General features: G+C 37.6%; 1 protein-coding gene across 2 annotated transcripts in view; it reads left to right on the top strand.

Moving 5' to 3' along the window:
- Window positions 1-2,614: 2,614 nt before the first annotated feature.
- axin1 (axin 1) overlaps window positions 2,615-21,953 on the top strand; it is a 29,726-nt gene continuing 10,387 nt past the window's right edge. For both annotated transcript variants that reach the window (XM_036213197.1, XM_024272796.2), the window contains exons 1-5: window positions 2,615-3,011; window positions 6,887-7,069; window positions 12,625-13,596; window positions 18,734-18,874; window positions 21,143-21,239. In XM_036213197.1, coding sequence (XP_036069090.1) covers window positions 12,701-13,596; window positions 18,734-18,874; window positions 21,143-21,239 — 1,134 coding nt within the window. In that variant the 5' untranslated portion in view covers window positions 2,615-3,011; window positions 6,887-7,069; window positions 12,625-12,700. The remainder of the gene's footprint in view (window positions 3,012-6,886; window positions 7,070-12,624; window positions 13,597-18,733; window positions 18,875-21,142; window positions 21,240-21,953) is intronic.

Raw genomic sequence — 21,953 nt, 5'->3', positions numbered from 1 at the left:
AAGCAGACAATGTGTTTCGTTGTTCTTATAAGACAATCGTGTCTGAAACAATGAATATGCATGTTTTGTGAAGGAGTGTTCATTTATGAAGGGCTTTTTAAAAGAAATTGTTGTTGCACCAGTCAGAGATCATGGATGGATCTTGCAGCTTTTTCATAGGAAGTTGACCAAAAAAAAAAACACATTCACACTCATATTTCATTATTTATTACCACTTTTTTAATACATCTCTCTTACTTAGCTGTTATGTACGGGAAAGAATATTTTTGCCGCAGACTTCTAACATTCATCTTTTATTGTGAGGATATTCAGATATTTCTGACAGCTGATGGATGACACATTTATATCATTCTTTGTGCTGTTCATTTTAAGAAACCAAAAATGACATTTTTAGGCCTGATTTTGTGAGCACATATTTAAAAAGAACCATCTAATGTCTCCATTTTTACTGTTTTTTTATGTAACAAATATATTTTATATATTGCATCTTTATTTTAGGAGGTTTTTTTTTTTATTCACCTCAGAGTAGTGGGCAGGGCTAATGGTGTGGACTAAGCCTTTCCTCATTTCCCATAATCCTTTTGCTTACACTCCCCTTCACAACCCCAAGCTAACATTATCAGTGCAGCAAAAATGGCGAGCAATATTTAAGCAACAGTACAGTAACCGTACAGTTTTGTGCCAGAAGTCAGCTCAGACAAGGAAAATGAAAGCAATAATGGATTTTTTTTGGTCTAAAACTGGATGCATCGGAACAGGAGGTTGCAGCCTTTTCTACATAAACCTAATAATACAACAACCTGATTAACAATGATGAAGAAAATCTCAATTTTCTTTATATTTGTCATCCATCATGAGAAAAATGTTGCTAGAACATGTTAAAAACATGAGTTTTATTAGTGGGTCGTTAATCAAAAGGTATTTTGCTCCAAGATTTGTCTTACAGACAGTTGTTTCTCTTTTTGGTATATGTAGCTAGTGCTGACAGTGCCACCAGTCATGTGACCAGTCAAATTCTTATTCAATTTTTAGACAATTTAAGAATTTCTTTAACGTGCTAAAACATGAGCTGATTTTGCATTTTACAAGTGAAACTCATGGATCTGCGGAGAGCTGACCCAGATAAACATTTTTATCTAAACTTATATCTCAAACTTACCTAAACAGCATTTTACTGTTGTAGGCTACTATCAAAACACTGGTGGTTCAAAGCATTTCAAATTTATTTATACATCACAAAAGAATTGCCTCATTTGGCTTCATGTACTCTGGAACAACATGTGAATCACACTGCACCAAACAGAAGCACAGAGAACTGAATATAATAAATAATAAAGTATAGAGGAGAGGTGATATAAATGAGAATAGAGAACAGAACAACAGAGCCTGGCAGGATTTTAAACTTGATTTTGGTGGCTTGTGCATTTCTCATAGCAACATATTAAGAAGCTTTAACTTTCAAACATATACATACTGGACTGATAATCTCTGACTTAATCCATAGATTCTACTGTATACAATCAGGATGAAGCCTAAAGTGGGTCTGACATCTGCCAACTCAACAACATTCAAAAAATGGTCCAAAGCGAGTGTTTTGTTGGGTTCATCCACCCGTCAATCAAAATGACACGACCCAAATAATGTCCAATATTGAGTTCTGGTCATAAAATCTTGTTAGTTTTCATTAATTGGAAACAAACAACTAAATAACAAGATTAATTTTGAAACCAATATTTGTTTTGGCTGCAAAAAGATAAAATTGTAGCGGTGTAGCATTTGACATATCTTATTCCAGATGACAACAAACGCTCCTCTTTGTAAAATTCAGTTGTGTAAGATACAAAGTTTTCCAGCATCATGGATTTAGATCAGATTGAGCAAAGGATGCAAAAATATTAAAGCCACCAGTGTGTGTCTTGATGACTCACCTGCCTGTATTTTTATATTTCATTGTTAGCTTTCCTTCTCAATCTTATACAAATAGCTTAATCACACATTTCCATGATTCTTGAGCCCCACAACAGTTTGCTGGTGCAGCTTGAGGGGAGAACTGGTCACTGTGTGACCAGTTTGCTGGATGTGACCCGGCTCCCCGCTCAACATGCACCCATGAAATCCACTTGAAGTGCGAGCAGCTGATGACGCTTCATTACAAAGGTCATAACGTGTCTCCTCCTCTTTTTTTATGTCACTGTGCATTCTCTGTGTCCGCTTAACTTGGATAGAGTGGACAAAAACGGGATTCTGCCGCTTGATTTTATTATTCTATAAGACTTTTATTTTAATTGGAGATAGAAACTGCAGTTGTTGAGTCTGTTACCATGGTCACAGCATCTCCCCCAATCAGATTCCGCAGCTCAAGCTGCAGATTTAAGTACAGATTTTCCTCTTTCAGAAAAAATTTAATGGAAATCTTGTCCAGCTATGGAAAAAGGAAAGACTCAGAGGAGGAAGGTGAGGGAGGAGAATTTTTGAAATTTAATGAAAGTAATTCTTTTCATTTGAGATGAAGATCAAAGAATTCCAGAGAAATACTTATATGTGAGTTTGAAAGAATCAGTCAGATGTTGCATCAGTCAAAAAATGTGTATATATATATTTTTTTTTAGACGAGCTCTGAGATCAATCTTGTTGAAATCAGGCCGGAGTAAAAAAAATAAAAAAAATTCACAGTCTGTCTATGAACTCCTGAGAAAAATGGTTAGTTCATCTGAAGCTTGGAAAAGGACAACAGCCAATGCAGTATGTTCAAGCCACCCCCCCTGCTGGGCGGCCCATGAGCCCGTCGATATGGTGGTTTGATGTTGGATGCGAAATAAGAACACCCCCCCACAACAAACAGAGGGCTGGAACAGAGAAAGAGGGGAAGAACCATCGACAGATGGACTCTGTTGTGATAAAAGATGGCGGCAGTCTTCACCGCAGACGACGAAGGACTGTATTCCGTCCATAAAAAAGCAGTGGGAGTTGTCTGCGGTTCAGCTCAACAGAACCACGAAGCCCACGGAAAGGTAAATCAGGAGGTCGAATGTCTGCCTTTGTATCAGCCAAGAAGAAATTACCGTTACCAGTGACTCGCCATTGTATTGCGCATCGCTCTTTAAAGTCGTTTTTCTGTGTCTGAGCCATATTGTTTTGTTGATTCTTCCTTTTCATCAACACCAAAGCACATCATTTGATTTGACCAATCATCCAGTTATGGTAGACTATAGTTGGCCATTAAAATAGTAGAATTTTGTCATCCGTCCGCCTGATGTTGGGCGGTAGACCAATTGTTCCATGCTTTTTTGTCTTTGTCATTGTGTCTGTAACTGTTGGAATGGATTCTTTCAAGATTTTTTCCATTATTCCCAGTATGTGATCCTCTACAAGACGCAAAAAATAAACTCCTGTCCTGTCTGCACATTGCTCAATCCTGTGTGTCTAATCCACTCCAAGACTTGTCCGTTCAGTCTGAACAAAGAACATCAGCGGGACTCCAGAATACATTTTCAGACAGGTTTTCAATGTTCTTCTTTGAAGTATTTATGGGTATGAAATAATAAAATGGGTATTTTAGTTTTACAAAAAGCACAAAAATGAAAATAAATATATAATATAAACAGCTTTTGTAATATTGAATTAATCCAAGAGAATCCATCCCACTATTGGATTAACAGGAGTAAAAAAAAAGCATGAATTCTTTTTTTTGTCTGTTTTTGTTCATTTCAGCTCATTCACCCACTATGAAAAAAATGGAAATCTTTGTTGCGAGCAATTCGGTTGAAAGCTTTCCTTTAAACGTCTTAATGGGCTTTTGTTCATCAGAGAGTCTTCTGCTCAGATAAGCCTTTTTCAGCCAATTCCTACAAGAGAGTCTAAATCCATAGTGACAGGTGGAACAAAAAAGCCCTGAAAAGACTGAAGGAGACATGAACTCAGTTCAGCTGGATGTTGGTAAAGAAAACATCAGAGATTTTTTTTAATTACATTTAATCCACTTTTTTGGGAGTGTTCAATTTTTTATTGCAAAAATATAAAAGATCTAGATCATCTTTGATTTAAATAACTAGAAACCCCAGTTTCATCTCTGATAGAAACAGACGTTTCTATTGTTTCTCAGACATTTACTTCTCTTTTGTAACTGTTGGAAGAGCGGTTTTCATTTGTCTATTTGTAGATATCTTGTGAATTAAGACTCTCAGCTCTCTAGTTACTGTTTGATCTAGAACTACCTTAGACTACTACTGCAGTTTTATGCTCTGTGTACTTTTTTGTGGTTTTGAAATGGTGTGTCCTCCCCAAAAAAACGAAGAACTCAGCTGCTTTTCTAGTTTACATTGTTATGTTGTGATTGCTTTATCACAACTGGAATCAAAGTTTCAATAAAAATCTTACTCTTAGTGGGATTTTTACAGAATTTTAAGTAAAAATAAAAAATTTGTTAAAAGGTTAAAAGTGTGTTTTTGTCCTGTCCGACTTGCCGTATGGTTGGATCTAATTTCACTTTAGTGACATTCTACACGTTTGCAGCAATAACTGTTGTGTTTCTATGTAGAAATCAGCCTTATTTTGAAATGATAATTAATTTTTCCTTGAATATCTTGTGATTTACGCTTCATATGTACTTGAAGTACCAGTATCATATAAATCATCATGATGAAAGTTTAGGATCTTAGAAATTTAGGGACTTCTTGTGTTAAAATGTATAGAATTTTTATATTATACATTATACAGGCTGAGTTTGAATAATTTTAAGCATTGTTTGTATCCTTTATCACTCATATAAATATTTATGCTATGTGGTATATGAGAATTTCTCCTATCTAGATAGTCAACATTTCATCCCAATGTAACGCTTCCAATTTCTATGTCCTCTTCACTTCATAGAAATATGTTACTGTTTGGTATAAATGTAGGTGATTTCAGTCATTTTTAGGATTATCTACACAGTAAGAATAGTTACAGAATGCTTTAAAAAGAACAAATAGCCTGCAGCTTTGGAAAACTGGTCATCTGTTGTCTATGTTTTACGATGACTTATTTCTGTTCCAACTATCAGGTAAAATAAAATTTTGAAAATGCTACAAACAATAAAGATTTATCAAACGTGACATTGAGAACTGCTCTGAAAAAAGTAAAACATTTTATCAATTGACCAAAGTTCTGTTAGTTGTTACCTTTAATACTATTTGTTTTCATCAATCTAAAAATTTAAGTTGACAGCTTACTCAACTCAAAATGTTAACTACTATTTTTCTATGTAAAAATGGCAGTACTTGTGTTAATTGGTCCAATGTTTTACTTTTAACAGTGTGGACTGAGTGACTCCTCCCCCCTTGTATCCAATCAGGAAGTACCTGCTGGTTCCAAGAAGCCAAAATCCCACAGACTTCTATTGAGAAATAAACAGCTATTAGTCATTCTATTTGTCAGAATAACTATTGTTGGTTCCTCAGCTCATCATATTTTGTTCAGTAGTGTTTTTATTCAAGTTGTACACTAGTCAATCAGATGCCTCAAAAGTATGTTGTAGTATGTGGTCTCCCGTCAAACAATCAAAGCGTTAGTTTGGCAGATTTCATGCCCCCTGCTTCAACTGGAGGTTGTGGACTTCCAACAAACTCATTCCTGATTGGTGATGATGGTTGGCGTAGAAATGCTGACTCAGATCGACTCAGACCAATCACTGCTGACTGACTTCTTTTTGAAGAAAAGAAGCCATTTTTTATATATAGACATAATTCATATTTATTATTTAAAAAAATTCTTAAAGGCTAAAGTAAGACTATACAGCTCCTTCTAGGTTTTGATCAGTAGAAATCGAGCCCAAATGGCTCTTTTACTGTTAAAGGTTGCCGACCCCTTTTTTAGGGGCAGAACCAAAACTTAATCATCTTGATAGTGCTCTCACTTCACCTGACCTCTAAATAAATACAGCTAGAGCAACAACATTTATTATTTTAAGTTAACTCTACAATCATTTTTTTAGTCTTTCATGGCTCTCCTTACTTGTTCTTCCTATCCAATGACTCTGTATTTTTTACCCTTACTCTATCTGTAAATTCATACTTCCTGGCCCCTCATCTTGATTCTTCCTCCACCATACACTCCTCTCAATTCACTTTTCTCATTCTTTATTCCTCATGTTTGCTAATCTATTTTCAACATCTCAAATCCGCTCCTGTTCCTCCTTTTGCTGCTCCCTGTCTCCCCTGTCAATAAAGACAGCTTTGGGTCTTTTACTTCACCAAGACTTCCTAACGTCCTATAGCTGCATTCACACTAGGCGCAATTTGCATGGCAGGGGCATCAAGTTTCAATGTTATGTTAAGTCCATGTACAGACGATCTGTGGTGCATCAGTACGGCAGCAGCGCGATTTGAGCGGCAGACGTGGGGCATCAAGACTTCAAAAACCTGAAGTTTAGAGAGGTTGACATGGCACATCAACCAATCAGAGACTCAGCTTTTGTCCTGGTTAGTGTTGGGTGAAGGCGAGATACACCCTAGACAGGCCGTCAGCCTGTTGGCTGAAGCAATCAAGCCCGATGGACAGGATAGTGACCTGGAGTGCTCCCCTGCCCAAGGTTCGGCAGAGCTAGAAAGTCCATTCACACAAGGTCAAAGCTCTGCCAAACCCAGGACACCAAAGCTCTCAATAGTGACCTGGTAAAAGATGGTTCCTTGTTCAAACTTGTTTATTCTTTGTTGATTTGTTTCTTTGTATGCATTGTCTTTTATTGACTCTGGGATGAGCTGGTGACCACTGACCAGTGTACTCTAACTTTTGCCTTGATGACAACTCATTTATGTGCTGTATCTTGCACCAATATTAAGTCAAATTAAATGATAGTGAAACTGCAAAACTGAAATATGTCTGTGCATCTATCACATCTAATTTTCAGGAACAAGCTGACAACAAAGACAAGTTCTTATGGCAGGGCTTGGTTCCAAACGGACCTTTCCATTTCATCCCGGTGAGAGTGGCTTCAGCCCTGCAGCACCGAGTGTCAAAGAGCAGTGCAATGGGATCCTCAGTCACAGGACAAAAGGCTGGAAGATGTAAGAGGAAGACTATCAAACTCAAGGTAAGACATGTTGATCCACAAAAAGTCTTTTTCCACCATTTTCGTGCGTTTTTATGTTATTACAGAGAGAATGCTATCTTGGGAGAGTCTGTAAAAGCTGAAGAGCTGAACCTGGTGAAAGGCTATTGTTTGCCTCTGGCTCAGAAGAAGCTATAGAATGTTTTTTCATGATTTATGCTGCTGTCATAAATTTTTAAAGAGTTCATACGTTAACATGGTTCGAGGTTTGAACAAGCTTTTCAGGGGACGTAAGGCTTCTGCTGACAGCCTGAATTGGAATGATAAATAGATGGAAAATTACATTATTGTGAGCAATTTTTCATTTTAATGGATTTCTTTGTTGGAAATTGCATTATAGATATTTGAGGACCTATTGGCAGCTCAAGCTATGCTGTCATGTTTCATTCTGTCTGATTTTGATTCATTTGTATAGAAGAGATCCAACGACTCATTTTTCCCACAATGCAGTTCAAACCTTGATTTTTGCATCACGGTTATGTTTAGGATTGATATGCGATTTGTGGATGCAAAACAAAACAAAAAAAATCTGAATTATTTTATTTATTGTTAATAAGAGAGTTACAATAAAAAAACTTTCAATTTGTTTATAACAAGTTTAGTGTAATTTAATAAAAAAAAAAAAAGATAAATTTTTCATAAATTTTGCACAATTTATTTGATACATCAATGTAAACATACATGCAGTACATGCAGTACAGATGTAACATGAAGTTCAGTATTAAACCGAGAAATTCTGACAACCTCATTTGTATTATATATCCAGCATTTAAAGTTCCACTTCAGTCATCTAAAGTAAAAGTGTTCTCAGTTGTCTTTAATGCAAATATGCCATTTTTAGCCAGAATATTAATAATATTTTAGAGAAGTATGTCAATTTCTAGGACATAGTTTCTGCAGAGTATCAATAGTTTAATAGAAATTCATCTCTAATTCGAGGGCAACCCCGCCCCCTTCTCTTTTCTATTGCTGAGAGCTGTCTCTCCACATGTTTTCCCACTAGCTTACAGCCACTCACACCTCCAACGCAACAAAAATGAATAGCAATATTGGAGCTATCCAGATTACAGTTTTGAGCCAACTTGAACGAGAAAAACAATGATGGATCTATTTGTCTGCAAGTGGATCCATTAGAATAGGGTGGATAGCTGATTCACAGTGGTTTCAATAAAGAAATACACAGGAAAAGCAAGTCCTCCATTATTAGAAAAATCCCATAAGAACATGTTAAAAACACTAAAATCTAGGCCTGGGTTTATGAAATATATTTAAATCGATTTAAGCTTAACAGATCAAAATTCCATTCATAAAAATATAAATTGATTTAGCACTCAAAGCTAAAGTCTGTTAGGTTGATGCTAACGCTTAATGGCATTTTCCATAGGACGGCTAATGCTAATGTTTGGTCGACCTAAACATACATTGCTGACTAAATGAACATCTTGAACTTTCCAAACTCTTTTGACAATTTTTTTTTTTTTTTAATTAACCATCTGTGGTCCAAAACACAGTTTTTGGCTTATACTTTGGAATAAGGTGTACATGATTGCCACCTAGTGGCCAAACTGAAACACCGTCCAGGAGAGGCAGAACAATGTTTTCAATGTTAATGATTTGAACATTTTTGTTAGTTTCTCCTTTTGAGAAACCATGTAACACTGTTATTAACAATCTCATTATTACATTTTACAGTATGTGAACTGTTTCTGATTAATATAAGTATATTTAAAACATATTATTGATTGTTTATGTATTTCTAAACAAATGTGTATAAATGTGAAAACTCAAAATTGAATTGAAATAATAAAAAAAAATCGGAATTGAATAGATCCAGGCTTTTATGAATCAAATTGTTTTTGGAAATTATAATAAATACACAGCAATTCAAATGAAGTGTTTTAGCGCACTCAAGCGTTTTGGATTTATTTTCATTTTTTCCCCCAATAACTGATTATTCTTGGAGGAATGTAGAGCAAAACTGCTTGCCAGAGGACACTTTGACATTGTTGTGGCTGGGAATCAAACCATGCACTGACCTTCATATTTTGCCCAACCTGCTTTCTATATATTCAACTCGGAGGACCATCAGTAATCATAATTATACTCGTGGTTGTTATAGATGCTTATTAAGGTGGTGAGAGACACCTGAGCGATGGAGGGAGGAGAGGATGAGGGCATGAATGGAAGCGGTGACAGTTTGTGTAGTGAACGGGCGAGGCGCTGTGCATCATCCTCTGCAGGAAAGCCTCGGCTCTGCACAGTCAGTCAGTGAGAGACAGCCATGGAGAGCGGAGCGTCTTTGTTATTCCTAAAGTCCTGCACTTCGCAGCCATGAAGCCGTTCGCCGCGCGCGCTGTCCGCCCAGCTGATCCACGCAGACGGGAGCATTCCCGGCGCTCAGGTCCGCGTCACTCCACCCGCTGGAGGTTGCGCTAGTCGGGGGGAAACAGAACACCGCTTCGCTTGTAAGTCTGGGGATCATCGACGCTCGCGGTCGCTTCCTGTTGAGTTTCTGGGCTGTTTGGGGCCGCAGCTCTGGGATGAACTTTGCGCACTTGTCAGTGGGCTGCTGAGAGAGGCCTGGCTCCGGGTGTATGTGGAGTTTGTTTGGGGCTCCCATCCCCCACTCCGCCGCTCCGCTCATTCTGCTGGAGCCGTGAATGTGATGAGAGGCTCACGCACACTCTTTACATGGAGGAGACGCTGAGTTTCATTCAAGGTAAGCAGAACCCCTGCAAGTGCGCGACCCGGACTCGCCACCGCTGCGTCCGAACTCCATCTTATGGCAAGCCATTAGGGCCAAATATCGACAGGATTGACACGTTGGCCGTCAGGAGCGCAACTCACGTGGTTGTTCTTTGAGTGATTTTTGTACGTGTTTTATGTGGTCTGTAATCGGAAATTATAAAAAATAATTAGTGTCAGAATACCAAAACTCTTTTTTTGTTATTTTTCAATAATAGTGTTAAATAGTGTTAAATCCACCTTCCATTCTAATTGCCTGGTACTAAAGTCTGACAAAAATTGTGCTTTTTTGTGTTTTTAACATGTTTTGGGGCCTTTTTCTCCTTTTGTAAGATAAACGTAAAAATAATTCGATTTCTAAATATTACCTTATTCAAATTGTTATGAATTAGGGGCAGATGACATTAGAAAAAGCTTACAGTTGTTACGTAGACTCTTCTATAGCAAGTTATTTGCTCCCTTCTCAGCTCCTCTTGCAGATAATTCATTTAAATTTCCATTTTCTTCATATGAGCTGGCATCTGGTTCAAAACGGTACAGCTGGATTGCTCCAATATTGCTCACCATTTTTTATTGAGGGGCTGTAAACAGGTAAACAAATGGATATTGGGAAGTAGGGACAGGCTCACCCGCACTCAAATCAAAGGCAAATTTTAAATGAACTCCTGTCGCTCTAGAAACTATGATTAATTAATTAATTTATTTTTTATAGAAATAGTATAATTATAATAAATGATCCCTAGAAGGCTTTTAACCCTTGTGCTCTCTTATGGAGTTCAGATGACCCCACTCTTAAATTGATGTGTGATCCCTACCATGACAAAGGTGGACAGGATTTTATGTCTGTCACAGACACCAATGAAAATTAAAAAAAAAAAAAAAAATCCTTAAAATTAATTGTTCAGTGGGGTGTCTTGTGGGGCCCAGATGACCCACTTTTAATGTAAACATAGGATGGCACAAGGTTTACATGCTTCATAGCTTTATTTACCTGGTACAAGTTCTGGACTTAAAAAGCAGTCTAAGAAAAAGGTTCCATTCATATTTCTTTAAATCTGCATTTTTTTTATTAAAATCTTTAAAAAAAGATTTTACCTCAAAATGTATAACTTGTACACTGCCCCCTGTTTTTACACACTATCTTGCTAGCTTACAACCTTCACACCCCCAACTTAACATTACCGGTGCAACAAAAAATGGCAATCAATACTGGAGCTATCCAGGCATACAGTTTTGAGCCAGATGCCAGTTCAGGCGAATAAAACGAAGATGTGCATGGATCTAGTCGTCTACAAAAGAATGCATCAAAATGGAGTGCAGCAGGGAGCTTGTGGCTTTCCGTAGCAGCACAAATTCAGGCTTTTTCCAACTTCATTTGTCTGCTCCTAATTCACAATTATTTGAATAAATAATTTTTTTATATATGTCCTTCGTCATCAGAAAAATGCCACAAGAACATGTTAAAAATGCAAAAACACAAGTGGGTCTTTAATATAGTCAGTTTATTTTTTTTTGTTCCATTGGTGTTATATGCAAGCTATTGCTAATTAAATGCAATTTTTAAAGTGTGAAATTTCGTTTGGCATTTACATGTCTCCCAAAATTCTGTGGATTATGTCATCTTAGTGAAACAATGTCATTCTGGACAATTTTGCTTGCCAAAACGCCTCATTTTTTGGATTGCTCAGAGAAACTGTTTTTTTTTTCTTCCCCACTTTCATTGTTCATTCGGATTAAAATATTCTATTGAGAATGTGGGTGTGCCCTGAAAAGAAAAAAAAGGCATTCTAGCCACCATTAAGACTATTTTTAATGATATCACAGTGAAACCAGCTGCAATCTTCTCTTTTTCCCAGCATTCATTTTAATCCTATTAGAGTCAACAAGTGCTCAGAGCTAAAAATAGGAAAGTCATTTAGACCGAAAATGTAAAATCTGCTCCATGTTCATCTTTTTTTCCCTTACTAGGATTTGAATCTGCCAGCAGCTGTCAAAAAACAGTAGCTTCTCTGTGGAAGTGTAAATTTGAACAGTCAGCTGCAGCTGTGAGAGACCTTAAATTAAAATTTGACACTGTATTTGGGAGGCTTAACACACAGGCAGCACACTTGTCGAGTATCTTTATTTTTTTTCCTTAAAATCATTTAGTTTGCCATTTTTCAGCCGATCAGAAGGGAATTAATTAAAAATGTCCTTACTTAACATTTAAAATACTGTATATCAACTCAAAGTAAAAAAAGAATGGGCTGATTCATAGTTAAAACGGTAAACCCCCTGTGAATTAAATTTGACGGCTTTCCAACACTAATTAAGATTAAATGAATGAAGTAATATTATGCCTTGTGCATGTAAATCAAGAGCTCATTACTGATCACAGGAATTCAACAGTACATTCAGGAGAGGGGAAAAAAATGCCTCAAGACTATCGAACGACCTAAGATTTAAGTTTCTGATCAGGGAAGGAAAAAAAAAAAGGTTTTTCAGATTCTTGTCAAATTTTATGAATGTTATTCATGAACCTCTCTTGCAGAGAGTTTCTTTCATAGGTGCTCTGTTCATGCTTTAACCCCCTCCGGCATTACTTTCCAAACTGACACAACCCTTTCTGATAAATACAATTCCTCCTCACTGCATCTGAACATTTGTGTGAAAATGGAACTGATCAATTGCTGAGTACAGATTAGTGTGAGATCGATGCGAGAGCGTGAGTTACTGAAGTAATGCTCAGATTAGAGCTGCGGTTCCTTCCAGTGATGTGAGCTGAATCTCATTACGGTTTCTCCTTCTTGCAGGAGTGTTTTCGCAGTGGCACAGCCAGAACGCTGGATCGAACCATTGTGCAGGGCGGGCTCTACGGGGACGGCGCTCATGGATGCAGAGACTATGAACATAAGCGAGAAAAGGAGCCACATAGCAGACCTCGGCGGGAGCTTCACCGAGGATGCTCCTAGACCCCCAGTCCCTGGGGAAGAAGGGGAGCTTTTGTCCAGTGAAGGTCGCCTAAACATCAACCTTGGCTTGTCCTCGAAAAATGAGAGCCTTAAATGTGAAGCGCCTACAGCTACGCCAAGGAGACCGGACTTGGATCTGGGTTATGAGCCAGAGGGCAGCGCCTCCCCAACACCACCCTACTTGAAATGGGCCGAGTCTCTTCATTCTCTGCTGGATGACCAGGATGGCATCCATCTGTTTCGGAAGTTCCTCAAACAGGAAGACTGTGCAGATATGTTGGATTTCTGGTTTGCGTGCAGCGGCTTCCGGAAGCTTGAGGCCAATGAGGGCAACGAGGAAAAGAAGGTAAAACTGGCAAAAGCGATTTATAAGAAGTTCATCTTGGACAACAATGGGATTGTTTCCAGACAGATCAAACCAGCGACAAAGTGCTTCATCAAAGACAGTTTGATGAGACTGCACATAGATCCTGCCATGTTTGACCAAGCTCAGGCTGAAATCCAGACCATGATGGAGGAAAACACGTACCCGCTCTTCCTTAAATCTGATACGTATTTGGAATACGCACGAACAGGAGGGGAAAGCCCTAAGATGCTCCACGACCACGGCTCTGATTCTGGAAAAGGAGAGGGCTTGTCGAGCTACTTACCGACTCTAAATGAGATTGACGAGTGGAGATGTGACCAAGGGCCGGCAGAGCAGCCCGACTACGACTCCCAATCGAGCGTCCAGCTCACTCAGAAGCTGCTGATAGAGACGGTGTCGCAGCGAGTCGCCAGCAGCTCCAGATGCCAGGACAGCTACGAGTTCAGGTAAAAGAATGTTTTCAACAAACTGCTGAATTAAACACAAGATTAAAACTTACCTGCAGCTTAAGTTTGACACAAAAATGTGCTTGTGGCTCAGAAAGAGGCAGAGAGGAAGACACCTCAGGAAAATTAGTCCAAGTAGAAACTCTTAAAGTCACTTTAAATTACCTTTTTATATTTGAATTGAAAAAAAATGTATTCAATTGTGTTTTTGTCTTGTATCAGCAATTCTTATTCAGATTTTTAGGTTGTGGATTTAGATTTTAAAGTCAATATTCTTCTTTTTTGCTCGTGTCTCCTCCAGTTGATTCTCTTAACTAAGACAGCTTGGCTCATCAATGATAAATTCTTCCATTTCTGCTTTTCTCTGAATAAGTATAACCTAAATGTAAATAGGAATAAGGCTTTTGCGCTCTTTCCTGTGTCCTGAGAGGCACATTTCCTTTATATTGAAGGAAGATATGCAGATGTTTCTCTAGTCTCTTTAATGCCAAATCTGCTGATGCCTGTTAGTATTAAATGACCCTCTAAGTGGATGATTAGACTTCTGTACTCATATTGAGAGCATTACGCTGTTAATTGCAGCGACTCTGCGAGACTGAGCACCATTTTTCCCCTGGCTGTTTCTGTTGCGATTTTGTCTTCCGCTTCTGCACTTTCAATGTTTTATGCTGATTCACGCAGAACTGATTACTTCTAAGCGTTAAAAAATGTTTTGTTTGCTTTTGCTGGATGGCTTCCTGCAGGCCGTTACATGGAAATAGTGTATGAAAAACACACATTGCCATTTTTTTGTGGTTAATCAACACAGAAGTGAAGTCAGAGTTGATTTTATTGCATAATATGAGAACATGGTCCTTAAATCTTCATGTGTGCATATGATGCAAACATTGCTACTTCACTTGAGTATAAAAGAAAATCTTTATTTTGAAGAAAAAATATCTTCCTGAGTGAGTTAGGTTTATATTAAAGTGGCAAAACTGATCAAGAAGATTGTGAATAAATGCAGTAATTCAAAGCTTCTATGACACGTGTCAAAGTCAAGGCCCGGGGGCCGGATCCGGCCCTTCGGGTAATTATATTCGGCCCTCCAGATCATTTTACATTATTGTTATTAATGGCCCGATGATATCTTGCTCTTATTTCTAACTAGTTTAGTTTTGACAAAAATGATTTTTACGGAGAGTAAAATGTTGAGAATTATTGAAAGGTTTAAGTTGATTTAGTCTAGAAAAGTTTCCCTGCCTGTTTTTATTTATAGTTATATTAAACAGTTATGGTTTTAAAAATTGGCATTCTGCTAGCTTTTTGGACTATTTTGGCATTCGGTAAGATTTTTTTAGGGTATTTTGAGTTTAGCTAATATTTCAGCTACTTGTTATCGGTTTTGACTAATTTAGTATTTTTCAGTTTTTCAAGCTATTTTGGAGTTTAGGTATTTTTTTTAGCTTCGTGCTAGCCATTTCAGCTAACCTAAGCTTTTTTCCTCTTAGTTTCTTTAGTCTAATTTGGAATTTCGCTAATTTTCTGCTGGCTATCAACTTCAGCATTTTCAGCTTTAAGCTTCAGTCATTTCAGCTATCAACATCAGCATTTCCAGATATCAGCTTCAGTGATTTCAGCTATCAACATCAGCATTTCCAGCTATCAGCTTCAGTGATTTCAGCTATCAGCTTCAGTCATTTCAGCGATCAACTTTAGCATTTCCAGCTATTCGCTTCAGTGATTTCAGCTATCAGCTTCAGCATGTCCAGCTATCAGCTTCAGTGATTTCAGCTATCAACATCAGCATTTCCAGCTATCAGCTTCAGTGATTTCAGCTATCAACGTCAGCATTTCCAGCTATCAGCTTCAGTGATTTCAGCTATCAACATCAGTATTTCCAGCTATCAGCTTCAGTGATTTCAGCTATCAACTTTAGCATTTCCAGCTATTAGCTTCAGTAATTTCAGCTATCAGCTTCAGCATTTTCAGCTATCAGCTTCAGTGATTTCAGCTATCAGCTTCAGTAATTTCAGCTATCAGCTTCAGCATTTTCAGATATCAGCACTAGCATCTTCAGGGGCCAAATTCAGCTTACAGGATTCACGCTAGCATTATCGCAGATAATGTATCTAGTTCATAATTATGGTAAAAAGTTACAATTTTAAAGTTTTAAAAATTTAGTTTTAGAGTGTCCAAAAAATGTTTATCCTGTTCAGCCTGTGCCATAAGGTGCGTTTTGGATTTTTACACCTTGTGCAACTGAGTTTGGCTCCCCTGTTCTATGAAGTTCACTGTAATATAAAGAAAAATCTTTAAAAATATGACTTTGGATTGATCTTGAATTTAGAGGCTTTTATGATTTATTTTGAATTAAATTGAAATACAAAAAGGGTGAAACAAGGCCATAAAAAGGAAAGCAGGTCAATGAGTTAGTGAGGAAACTTCTTTGACAGCAAATTTATGAAGTCTTATTGCGTAATAGGATTACATCTTGCCGGGGATTGTGGGTTACAGAGATCCAGTTGTGACCTGTGGGATGCTTCGCTGCTGTCTTATTACTGTTCGGCTTTAACAGAATTATGTCAGTTGCGTCATGGTCACATAACAACAGAGACGCCCCTAAATCTGACCTCTGCTGCTGCTTTTGCAACCCCATCCTGACGAGAGGCAGGAATTCACGTCAGCTGACAAACGGACAATAACTCACTGATAAAACTTGCTTGATGACAAAAACACAGCAAACAGGGCTTCACTCTTTACTGCAAACTGAACAAGCTCTGGTTATAATTTGGTCTCTGTAAATCAGTTTGCTGGACGGAAATTAGATTTTTGTTAATCATCAAACTTTCTAGGATGGAAATCAGCAAAATCCAAATGCCTGTTTGTATAAGTAAGATACAGAAAGTATAGCTAGAGGGTTTTTTAAAGTCTTTTTTGAAGTTTAGTGGTAGAAACCTCTGAAATGTAGGCCAAAAGAAAGTTTGCTCCAAGCGTTTCTGCCACATAGATGTGAGAATCTGCATTGCAAACAATTAAAGGCACGTTAGTCAGGAAAACTTTTGTTCTTGTTTTAACATAATTATTTCAGGAATCAAACAGTTGGCTAGAATAACAAAAAGACACGCTTCATTTTTAAATAGCCTCACAGCATCACCCGGTGGGTTTTTGTGAGACTAAATTTTACAGCAGTCGTGTCAGATCTCTTCAGAGACATGCAACAGAAGACATTAAAAAGTCTTTCAGATCAGCTCCAAGAAATGAATTGACTTGAAAGAGAATGGCCTTTATGTTCATTAATGTTCAGGGGGAGCTTTGAAACAAGAGCACTTTCGTTTTGTTGTCAATCTAGCGGGACCTGATTTTCCAAGAGTTGTTTACGGGATCTCGATGAAACTATGAAATTTCACACACATACACCCCCAAACAGTTTACATGCAAGAATGAGAAGTCGACGTGCCGGAAATAATGAGCAAATGTGTTTCTGTCAGATTGTCACTCAGAAATGGTTTGCTATCTGCTGTCGGACACAAAAGTGCGCCATTGACGGAGTGACATATCTGTCTTCAGCATGCGGCCATTCCGCTCTAATGAAACCTAATTTAATGCTCCGCTTTTTTCTTATAAGATGTACAGTAGACCTGCAGAAATAGAAAGAATTCAGCAAAAGGTAGTTTTAAAGGATTTACCGGACCTTGATTAAGCTTTGTAAAATTCTTTGAAAAAAATTGGCCCATTCATTTATTTTGACAAAACCTTTTCATGAAGTTTTTGTCAAAAGAACAACTTTGGTGCAAACACTCTGTTCCTGTTGGCAACACACATTCAAGTAACTACTTACAATTAAAAGTCTATGTAAACACAAATTATTATTATTTTTTTTTTTACGTTTAACAGAAGCTCAAATAACTTCTTTTATAAAAGATGCTCTTTGCCAAACAGAATCATCTCAGTGCAGCTCCGGGCAGCTTGTAACCAATGTTGTGTGGTGTCAGATAATATGTGCTTTTAACTCATAAAAGCTCAAACTTTTTACCAGAGTTTTGCTTTGCATATTAAATCTTTTCATTCTGGAGGTAGCGTTAAGCAAACAAGACGTCTTCAGGTCAACAAGGATGTAAAACCCTACAAAGTTTATCATCTATGTGCACCTCAGCCATCAATTTATAAATGTAACTAATCTAAATTTAATAAATGCTAATTAAGCAATCCTCACTAAAAAAAAAAAAAGCTTTTTTTTATTCTTTTTTTTTGCTCTTTTTCCTCTCTTTGTCCTCATTAGTCTTACACTGCTGGGTTTTGTTATTTTAGTTTGGGGTTTGGTAGTCTTAGTTTGCAGGCTTTGTTTATTTGTTTTCTTTAGGTAGTTTTGGTTAGCCAGCCTTTAGCAAGGAGCTGCTGACTCTGACGGTCAACATGGCGGGGTCAGCAGTCTCCATGACTTATTTTATGTTTGAACAAGGAGCCACAATGGAGGGATAAAAGAGCCACAAAAACTATGTGGCATGAATCACGAAAAGGTTAAATCCTTGAAAATGTAAAAAATGTCTTGTCGGGTAAAGATGCTTTTTAAAAATATATATATTTTTAGCATTTTCTACATATTAACATCATTAGTGCTTTGGAATGTATACAATCCTAGGAATGAACTACCACTCTTCTTGTTGGCATTAGAAATGTGGTCACATGTTATTGTATTTGTATGGTTTTTTTTTTTTTTTTTAGTCTGGTTGTAACAACCTGGTGCTTGTAATTATTCGCTGCCGAATGTAAATGCTAATGAAAAGCTGCTGGTCACAAAGGTTTCGTTTCTGCTCTCGGTGTTTCTGCATTCCAAGCAGGGAGACAGCTCAGGGTAAGAGCTTTAGGGAATTCCAATTTGAATAAGGAATAATGATGGCTAGCATCTATAATTCATGTATACAAAGCCCTTTAAGAAGTGGGTTCAGCAAAGTTGATGCCTGTGAATGGTGTCAAATAAAAGTCTCCCAATCTTTGGCCAGATGCTTTGTAAGGAATGTACACTGTTGTGTGTCGAAGAGCTGTCGAGCCAAGAATCGCATGTAGCCAAGATATGTCTGCTAACCTGAGAGGCTGTAGGATCTGATAAAAATAAAACTCCTTTGCACTATCTGTTTTATTTTTTATTTCTTTGCAGGCATGCTGCATGTTGGGAGCCTGTCAACCCATACTATATCAACTCTGGTCATGTCATGGCCCCCGCCACCAGTGCCAATGACAGCGAGCAACAGAGCATGTCCAGTGATGCTGACTCGCTCTCCCTCTTGGACATCAGCTTGTATGTATTTTGCCGTCGGCACACACAAACCATTTTTAGCAGTTGTTGTTGCCATGTTGTGAAGGTGTTCCCAGTTTTGAACGTCTGTTACAAAGGTTTTAACACATCTGTTATCTAGATTTTTGTTTGAAAATGGACATTTGATCCGTAGATGAGAGTTATCACCTACAGAACAAGGCGAGGATCTATTTAAAAAAATGAAAAGGAGGCCTATCATTATTTTTAGCCCCACAGCAGACAGCTACTTAGATGTGAATGTTTTATGGGGCGAATGTATCCCAGTTGTTTATATTTGATTAGGTTTGCAGAGGTATCCAAGTGGGAAAAAAGTTAAACTCAAACAAACTTTAAGGGCTTTTCCATAACAACAAATCTCCTAAACATATATCTTTCTTTATGTACAAATATTGCTCATCATATGACTATAAACCCATCACATGGTGCACCAAGGGGCCAATCCCAGCACTCCATTTGGTCAGAATTGTATCAAAAACACGACATTTGAGTTTATTGTTTGCTCTTCCTAGCTACAGTAAAAATGTTCCTTACCATTTGTAGGGATAGTTACTTTGACCACCAGTTGAAATTTAGAGGTATTTACTCTTTCTGGCAGCCAAAAGACATGCCACCACTTGCCCACATCACCAACTCATGAATGTGTTGGTCTATGAGTCCAGCAGATACCTGGTTTAACCTTAGCTTTGAACCAGAAAACCCCTTTGTTGCCATGTTTGTTCATTTTTTGTCTCAATAGAAATGGTCCCAAAGCCTGTCTTACCAGAGTCAAAAAGGCTGTGTGTTTTAGGTGTTTCTGGCAACATCTTCGATGTTAAAGGGTTAACTGTACCGTTCCTGGAATCAGGAAACTGTGCCATGGCACACCTCTGAATGTACACCAAAAACAGAACTAGTGGGATCACAGCAATCAAATGACTACTTCAGGGCTTACTAGAGTAGTTGGACGAAACCCTGTGTCAGTGGGGGTAAGGCTTGAAACTGATGTTGGGAAGAAACAAGATTAACAGAGATTTTGGTTGTTGTATGTCTATTTTGAATTTATGCAAAAACTCATGCTTAAATGAAGAGCTTTGGAAAACTTCTCCAAACTATTTTTAAGTCTTCTATTTTTTTATATATATATAAAGGAACCAGTTTTATCACTCAAACTGATTCCACGTCGATTTTCTTTATCTTATTCACACTGATAAAAAGTATTATTTTGATGGGTATTTTTTCTTTTTTTTTAAAAAAAAACAACAAGATTTTATACGATTTTTTTAAAGGTGTAAATTATTTTAGTGGATTTTGGTTTCAGTGTAAAATGTATACATTCTAGTTAAACTTGAATAAATATTTTACAAAAGAAAATTAGCACACAAAGACGGTGCTGGCTTATTCTGCCTGCCACCGTATAAGATGCGATTTTTTTGCATAGTTTGGCCAAGAGTGCGACATATACTCAGGTGCAACTTCTATGTGACTTTAAAAAAGGGTTGTTTTCTCCACTAACAACCGCTTGAGGACACTATAGGTGTGTGTATCAGTATTTGCTACTGACGGCAGAGCAGAAGAAGCAGTGCTGACCTCAGTAAAGTTGTTCCAAAGCAACACAGACAATGAAGAATTCAATGGATTTAGTGGTTTGAAGTGAAATAAGAGTCTAGTTGACTTGTTAGCATGTTCCCTACTGTATGCTATGGTCATCTGAATAATTGTTCATATGTTGGACTAATTTACTAGATTCCTCTTCGTAAAGCAAAAAACGATTACAGTAGTGAAGCTATCAGTCTATTGATGTTATCTATTTTGCTATAATGATTTGCCTTTTAAGATTAAATGTCTGTTCTTGTTCCCCTACTTGGTTAGATTTAATTTAGATTATTTTTTTCTACTTCATTATACATTTTTTGGCTCCTGTGACCAATACTCAGGAACGACTTTTTTTTACAAAAATACAGTAGTTTTTAAAACAGTTGGACCAAAGTGTGTTTGATGATGAAGGGATTAGTGTTTAAACCACTATGACTTGTCTGAAATTGAACTTGGGTAAGTTTTCTGTTGTTGTAGTGATGTGCTAGACCACTCACAGTGCTGGGGGAACACCATAATCCTGTGAGATTACCTGTCCTGCTGCAATGGATCACCAAGCTTGCATGTTTTCATTTTTTTTTTTTTTTAATAAAAAAAGAGAAACTCTGAACTTCAAAGTTTCATCTGTTGTTTATTCATGAAAATCTTTTATGAAGATTTCTTTGTTGTTAATTCCAGAGATGGGATTCCACCCCACCAATACCGTAAACAGCATCGCCGGGAGATGCAGGAAAGTGCCAAAGCGAACGGGCGGGTGCCGCTACCTCATTTTCCTGTGAGTTATTCATGGGTTATTTCCCTTCCATCTCACTCTTCTGCCTCTACACCTCCCTCTCCCTGTAACTGTCTGTCTATGCTTTTTTTCCTCTGCTCCACCATTGGAGATGTGCAAATTTAGGTTCTGCTGTGTGGCAGAGTCTGTGATGGAGTATAAGAATAGCTGATGGGGAAAGAGAAGGCTGTCTAAATGCAGCTTGATGCCTTCCTAAGCTGTGTGCGCTGAAGCCTAGCAGACATGAATCCTCCCCAGTGACAGCCTGATGCCTCCCTCTGCAGCCTGGGATGCTGCTGGGAAAATCCCATCCCTAATTAGGCCTGGGAGTAAAGAGTCAAATTAAAACTCCACATGTAGCATCCTATTAGGATGTTTGAATTGACTGTATAGTAAGACCGCAAATCCCCAAGCACATTTCCCTGCCCAAACAAACGAATTGTGTCTTTTTGAGCTGTGCAAAGAATGACAGGGCTTGGAAGTGGTTTTGTTTCAAATGTCACTTTGTTTTCCAGCCTCTCAAATTATTATTTTTTTTTATTTAAAACATTGTGGCTCACAATTGTGACTGGGAAACTTTGACTTGTAGAATAAGAAACTAATCAGGGAGTTTATCTTTGTTTTGAGTTTTTGAGTACCTGTTATTAATTATTGGATTAAAATAATTGTATATATATATATATATATATATATATATATATATATATATATATATAT

This window comes from Oryzias melastigma, linkage group LG8 (genome assembly GCF_002922805.2).
Source record: "Oryzias melastigma strain HK-1 linkage group LG8, ASM292280v2, whole genome shotgun sequence".
NCBI classification, from domain to species: Eukaryota; Metazoa; Chordata; class Actinopteri; order Beloniformes; family Adrianichthyidae; genus Oryzias; species Oryzias melastigma.
This window is presented reverse-complemented; position numbering and strand designations above follow the sequence as displayed.